The 6,740-nt window shown below is 42.2% G+C and overlaps 1 protein-coding gene across 1 annotated transcript; it reads left to right on the forward strand.

Annotated features, from left to right (window-relative positions):
* The first annotated feature begins 2,386 nt into the window (after positions 1-2,386).
* LOC107947881 (uncharacterized) lies at positions 2,387-2,859 on the forward strand. The gene is made up of 2 exons (XM_016882388.1): positions 2,387-2,512; positions 2,620-2,859. The coding sequence occupies exons 1-2, from the start codon at positions 2,387-2,389 to the stop codon at positions 2,857-2,859; spliced, it is 366 nt and encodes a 121-aa protein (XP_016737877.1).
* The last annotated feature ends 3,881 nt before the right edge of the window (positions 2,860-6,740 follow it).

Raw genomic sequence — 6,740 nt, forward strand, 5'->3', positions numbered from 1 at the left:
AAGGAAGGGGTGCGATGCATATTTGGCTTATATCAGTGTTGCTGATTCTGGAGACTCTTCGGTTAAGGACATTCGAGCGGTAAGAGATTTTTTTGATGTTTTCCTGGAGGAACTATTGGGATTACCTCTGAATCGTGAGGTAGAATTTGAGATTGAGTTGTTTTCGAGTACAGCTCCGGTGTCTATCGCCCCTTATCGAATGGCATCGAAAGAGCTGACTGAACTTAAAGCTCAGATTCAGGTGTTGTAGGATCTGAGGTTCACCCGTCCCAGTGTGTCTCCGTGGGGAGCAGCTGTTCTATTCGTAAAGAAGAAGGACGATACAATGAGGATGTGTATCGATTACCATCATTTGAAGAAGTTAACGATCAAGAATAAGTACCCACTTCCGAGGATAGACGACCTGTTCGATCAGTTCAGAGGGGCTTCAGTGTTTTCTAAGATTGATCTGCAATCTGGTTATCATCAATTGAGGGTAAAGGAGGTCGACGTGTATAAGACGGCATTTAAGACTCGTTATGGACATTACGAGTTCCTAGTTATGCCTTTTGGGTTGACTAATGCACCAGCTGCATTCATGGACTTGATGAACCGTGTATTTCATCCTTACTTGGATCAGTTCGTGGTGGTTTTCATCAATAACATTCTGGTGTACTCTAAGACAGAGCATCAGCATGATGAGCATTTAAGAGTGGTTCTACAGATTCTTCGTGAGAAAGAGTTGTATGCGAAGTTCAACAAGTGTGATTTCTGGCTTCGAGAAATGACATTTCTGGGTCATTGAGCTTCTACTGAGAGGATTCATATGGATCCTTGTAAGATTGAGGCTGTGTTAAGTTGGAAACAGTAGAAGAATGTGTCAAAAATCTGCAGTTTTCTAGGGCTGGCAGGATATTATCATTGCTTCATAGAGGGGTTCTATTTGATTACTGCACCGATGACTAAGTTATTGCGTAAAGGAGTTCCTTTTGTGTGGACTGATGCACAGTAGGAGAGCTTTGAGAAGCTTAAGACCGTGTTAACTCAGGCACCTGTTCTGATCCAGCCTGAACCTGGTAAGGATTTCATAGTATACAGTGATGCGTCGTATGTGGGTCTGGGTTGTATCTTGATGCAAGATGGTAAGGTTGTTGCGTATGTGTCTCATCAGCTCAAGACTTATGAGGATAATTATCTGACGTATGATTTGGAGCTAGTTGCAATAGCCTTTGCTCTTAAGATCTGGAGGCATTATCTGTATGGTGAGAAGTGTACCATCCTCAAGTATCTCCTCACCCAGAAGGAGTTAAACCTTAGGCAGGGTCGATAAGTAGAACTGCTTAAGGATTATGACTACAGTATTGAGTACCATCCTAGTAAGGCCAATGTGGTGGCCGACGTGTTAAATCATAGGTCTGTGACCGATTTGAGAGCGATGTTCACTCGACTAAGTCTTTTTGACAATGAGAGTTTGTTGGAAGAACTTCAGGTTAGACCGACATGGATTGATGGGATCAGAGATAAACGGAAGGGGGATAAGTCTATGGAGTTGCGTTTTCGTCAAGTAGAGGATGGTGTTACGACTGATTTTGGAATTAACAATGACGGGGTATTGTGTTTCTGAGAACGGATCTGTGTACTGAAGGATGAATATTTGAGGCAGTCGATTCTAAGGGAGGCGCATAGTAGTCTATATGCTATGCATCCCGGTGGGAACAAGATGTACCGAGATCTTCAGGAGTTGTACTAGTGGCTAGGCTTGAAACGTGAGGTTACCGACTTCGTTGCTCGCTGTTTGACTTGTTAGCAGGTTAAGGCTGAGCATCAATTACCTTCGGGGTTTACTGCAGCCAGTTAAGATACCGATATGGAAATGAGAGCGAGTAACGGTGGACTTCGTTAGTGGATTTCCCCTAACACCCACTAAGAAGGATTCTATTTGGGTTATCGTGGACCGATTGACTAAGACTGCACATTTCATCCCTGTGAGGACAGACTTCTCCGTACAAAAGTTGGCAAAACTCTACATTTCAGAGATTATGGGGCTACATGGGGTACCTGTCTTGATTATTTTTTATAGGGATCCTTGTTTTACGTCTCGATTCTGGCAGAAGCTTCATGAGGCTTTGGGATCAAGATTAGATTTCAATACTGCTTTCCATCTGTAGACAGATGGTCAGTTAGAGAAGGTGATTAAGATATTAGAGGATATGTTGAGGAGTTGTGTGATTGACTTCTGAGGTAGTTGGGAGGAGTACTTACCTCTAGCTGAGTTCGCTTACAACAACAGCTATCAGTCTAGTATACAGATGGCACCTTACGAGGCGTTGTACGGTCGTAAGTGTCGCACTCCTTTATGTTGGACTGAGTTGGGTGAGCGAGTGTTCTGGGTTTGGAGTTGGTATCAATGACTGAAGATAAAGTCCGCTTGATTCGAGATCGTCTGAAAATGGCTTCTGATAGACAGAAGTCCTACGCTGATTTGAAGAGGAAGGACATCGAGTATTCTGTAGGGGCTATGGTTTTTCTTAAGGTTCGCTATGGAAGAAAGTTCTGAGGTTCGGTCTTAAGAGCAAGCTGAGCCCTCAGTTTATTGGGCCATACCGGATTCTAAAGTGAGTGGGGCCGATCGTATATCAGTTGGAGCTACCTTCAGAGTTAGACCACATGCATGATGTGTTCCACATCTCAATGCTGAGACGCTACCGCTCTAATCCCATGTATATTGTGTCTGTGGAAGAGATTGAGGTTAGACCATATCTAACATTCGAGGAGGAACCGGTTCAGATCCTAGATCGTGACGTTAAGGTTCTGTATAAGAAATCTATCTCTTTAGTGAAGGTGTTGTGGCGGAATCATAGTACTGAGGAGGCCACTTGAGAGTGGAGGATTCGATGCATCAACAATATCCTCACCTTTTCTGATCAGGTAAATTTCGAGGATGAAATTTTCTTTAAGGGGGGTAGAGCTGTAACGCCCCCAAATCTCATATATTTACTTTTGTTTTCTGTGACATAAATATCTATCTGTTTCAGTGGTTAAATGTTCTGAGTGTGTGCGAGAGGTTCCAAGTTCAAGCCTTGCATTTGGAAAATTCTGGTATTTTTACGAATAAGGCCTTACTCTGGTTCAGTAGACTTAAGTTTAAATGTAACTAAAATTATATCAGAATGGGTCTGCTGGTTTGGTGGTTAAGTGGTGTGTTAATATGTTGGAGGTCTAGAGTTCGAGTCCCTGCGTGGGCAGGGGAGTTTATATTTTTACTCGGTTGTGCAAAGGAATTTTAGTGATTTTCAAATACTGAAGAAGTTGAGTTTGAGTAGGTAGTGGGTAGTTGGGGGGAAATCTGATAGAATCCTATTCTTGTTTTTCTCCTTTTTTTCCTAGAAGCTTTATTTTCTTTTCTTTTCCTTTCTCTGCCATTTACTCTTCCCTAACTTGTTGTCGTTTTTGTTATTTTCTTGTTTCGATCCTTCTTCAACTTTTTCCTACGCATCGTGTTTGATGGGTTTTCGGTACTGTTTGAAGGTTTTAATCGGGTTTCCTGTGTGTGACTGCTGGTTATCATTTTCATCGCGGTAAGTTTCTCGAATCATTGTTGGCTTAGTTAATTAGGTTTACAGTTGGGAGTCTTGATTAGATGTTGAAGTAAGGGAACTAACTGAGTGATATATTGGTCTAATATAGGTTCTGGAGTGCTTGGGGATCGTTTAAGCATCGAATCGTAACAGGTGTGTACTTTGATTGCACAGAAAACGAGTTTTAGGGAAAGCCAAAAAGCGTTCTGTCGATACCACACGGGCATGTGGTCGCCCGTGTGGTAGGCCGTGTGTCAGTACACGGGTGTGTGGTGGACAAACCAGGCCGTGTGCACACGACACGGGCGCGATGGACACGGCCGTGTAAGGGCTGGTAGGTTATGTGCGAGACACAGGCTCGGTCAATTGTGCCGTGTGGTCCACACGGGCGTGTAGGCCCACACAGGTGAACCACACAGGCATGTGAGAAATTTTTCCAGGCGGTGTGATCCACACGGTCAAGGCCAATTTGGGTCGTGTGGGCCACACGAGCATGTGGGCCCACATCGGTAGGCCACATAGGCGTATGAGCCCATTTTTCTAAAATATACCGTAAGGTTACACTGGTCACCCAAGACAACTGTGACTTGTTGTAGGGTCGATAAGCAGTACTTAGACCCCTATTCTGTGATATGATTTTGTGATGCATGTATATGTATATGTTTTGATCTGATTACGAGTATATGATTGTTAATCTACACTATAGCCTGCCATTCTTGTATGATGCATTGCATTGGGGTGGGTTTGATGAAGTGAAGGAAGAACTGAAGGGCTTCATAAGCCCGTTATCTGGCAGCTAAGCTGCATATTTATGATATGTGCTACATTACGGTACACTATGGTGTGTAGGGTTGGATGGGTTGATTTTATCCCCATGTTTGGTGTGTAGAGATGGGTGGGTCGATTTTATCCCCACATGGTGTGTTGGGTTGGACGGAGTTGGTGTGCAGGGTTGGTGGGCATGTTTATGATATTTTGATCTGATATGCACGTTATATCTGTGAAGGGCTAAAGCCTTAAGTCTGGATCTGATTCTGTTTCTGGATGGGCCAAAGGCCTTACTAATTCTATAAAGGGCACAGGCTTAGATTATGATTGTATTCTGCTATTTTATTATGCATGCTGAACTATGGGGATGTACACACTGAGTTTGCGAAAGCTCGCCCTTTATTTGTTTATCTGTTTAAGTAATCCCAACAGTAGGCGGATCGGTGCTGTGGAGGACTCGACGGTGACCACAACCACACATGTTTTGGTTTATGAACTTTCGACTATTGCTTAATCATTATTTTTGAGAATTTTGATGTAATTTTGGACTTGGACTTTTGGTTTTAATCTGGGTTTTTGAACTATGATTTTGGAATATGAATTGTAACGCCAAAGCATGTTTTTAAATAACTAAGGTTTTCGTAAGTAATACGGTAACAAGAAGTATTCGGATTTTAAAGCTTCCGCGAGTTAAGAAATTTTTGCAAGCCAATTAATAAACTTGTGGTTTCTTTCGAACTGAGTAGCAGATAATATTTGGAATGATTTTTATGTGTTGAAAGGCTTGCCAAAACACTCTCATGTGGCATTGCCGAATTCGGTCATAACGTCTAGGCCGGGTTTGGGGTGTTACCAAAATTCTTCAGCCTCATCATCATCCGATCTACCCCGAAATTCTTCAACCCCACACTTTCTAAGTTTTTTTATCGGAGTACGTTTACTGGATTCAATCACAGGAGGAGGTAGAGGTGCAACTTGAGCCTCTACAGACGGTACAGTAGGGGAAGGAGGCTGTTGAGACAAGTTTCTTTCTTGCATGAATTCACTAAACCATTGATTCATAAACCCAAAGAACATATTTTTAAGTTCTTGCTACTGAGCCAGATGAATTGGGACGTTACTACTTGTCCCATGTTCAGATGTCTGTACTCTACTATTAGCCTCATCATGTTCTGCATCTTCAGTTTTATCCGACATGTTTAAAATCTATAAGAAAAAAAAGGGTTAGATCGGATCATACACATCACATTATCATAGATTTATATGGCATGTATTTCTAAACACATTACACACTACATTCGTTTCGAGAATCGGCTAAACCAAAGCTCTGATACTGATAAATGTAACACACATAACCCTTATCTTTTGCCGGAATAAGGTTACGAAGCATTATCAGAAACCAATCATAAAATACTTATATTGTCCCTTGTATGAGCCCTTGAGGCCCAATATCCATTTTAGAAGTGAATCGGGACTAAATCTAAAACTCAGAGAATTTTTCGCAAAATCTTAAAATTTTCTTAAGAGGAAGGGACACATGCCCATGTGGTTCACATGGCCAGGAGACACGCCCGTGTGTTAGGCTGTGTGGGCATTCTATGTGAGACACACGGTCGTGTCCCAACCCGTGTCCTTACCTATTTAACTCTTTGACTTGGGTCACACGGCCAACAACATGCCCATATGATAGGCTATGTGCAAGGTACAGGGGTTACACGGCCAAGCATTCTGTTTTGAAATTTAAGGTGCAGGGACACATGACTAGACCACATGCCCATGTGCCATGCCGTGTGTCACACACGGCTGAGACAGACTGTAACGCCCCGTACCCGAGACCGTTGCCGGAGTCGGACACGAGGGGTTCACAGGCTAAATTCGCTTACTATCGCAGTCCATTTTAAAAATTTCCAGACAGTTGGCTAACTGTGTCACTGTCACCTTAAAAATCATATCTTGAGTTTCACAACTCGAAAATCAGTTTCGTGATTTTTCCCTGAAACTAGACTTATATTTCCATCTACATATTGTTTTCTAGAATTTTTGGTCAGGCCAATTAGTACAGTTTATTAGTTAAAGTCTCCCCTGTTACAGGGTGCGACTACACTGACCTTCATGCATTACAATTTGGATATCTCCCTGTACAGGGCTTCAATACTGATGCCGTTTGTTTCTATAGAAACTAGACTCAGAGGGGAATCTATACATATATGGAATGACTCCTAATTATCTCTGGTTAATTTATAATGAATTTCCAAAGTCGGAACAGGGAATCCAGAAACTGTTCTGGCCCTGTTTCACGAAAACCTAATTATCTCTTAACATACCACTCATATGACTGTTTCGTTTCTTCCATATGAAAGTGGATTCATCAAGGTTCATTTAAATAATTTATTCACTATTTAATTCCATTCCTAC

The sequence above is a fragment of the Gossypium hirsutum genome, chromosome A04 (genome assembly GCF_007990345.1).
Source record: "Gossypium hirsutum isolate 1008001.06 chromosome A04, Gossypium_hirsutum_v2.1, whole genome shotgun sequence".
In the NCBI taxonomy this organism is placed as follows: domain Eukaryota; kingdom Viridiplantae; phylum Streptophyta; class Magnoliopsida; order Malvales; family Malvaceae; genus Gossypium; species Gossypium hirsutum.

What these genes read in the sequence shown, in the direction of transcription:
- LOC107947881 (XM_016882388.1), top strand. Translation starts at nt 2,387, where the DNA reads ATGACTGAAGATAAAGTCCGCTTGATTCGAGATCGTCTGAAAATGGCT. An exon ending in GGGCTATGGTTTTTCTTAAG is followed by an intron (nt 2,513 to 2,619) that starts GTTCGCTATGGA and finishes ATCGTATATCAG; the next exon opens with TTGGAGCTACCTTCAGAGTT.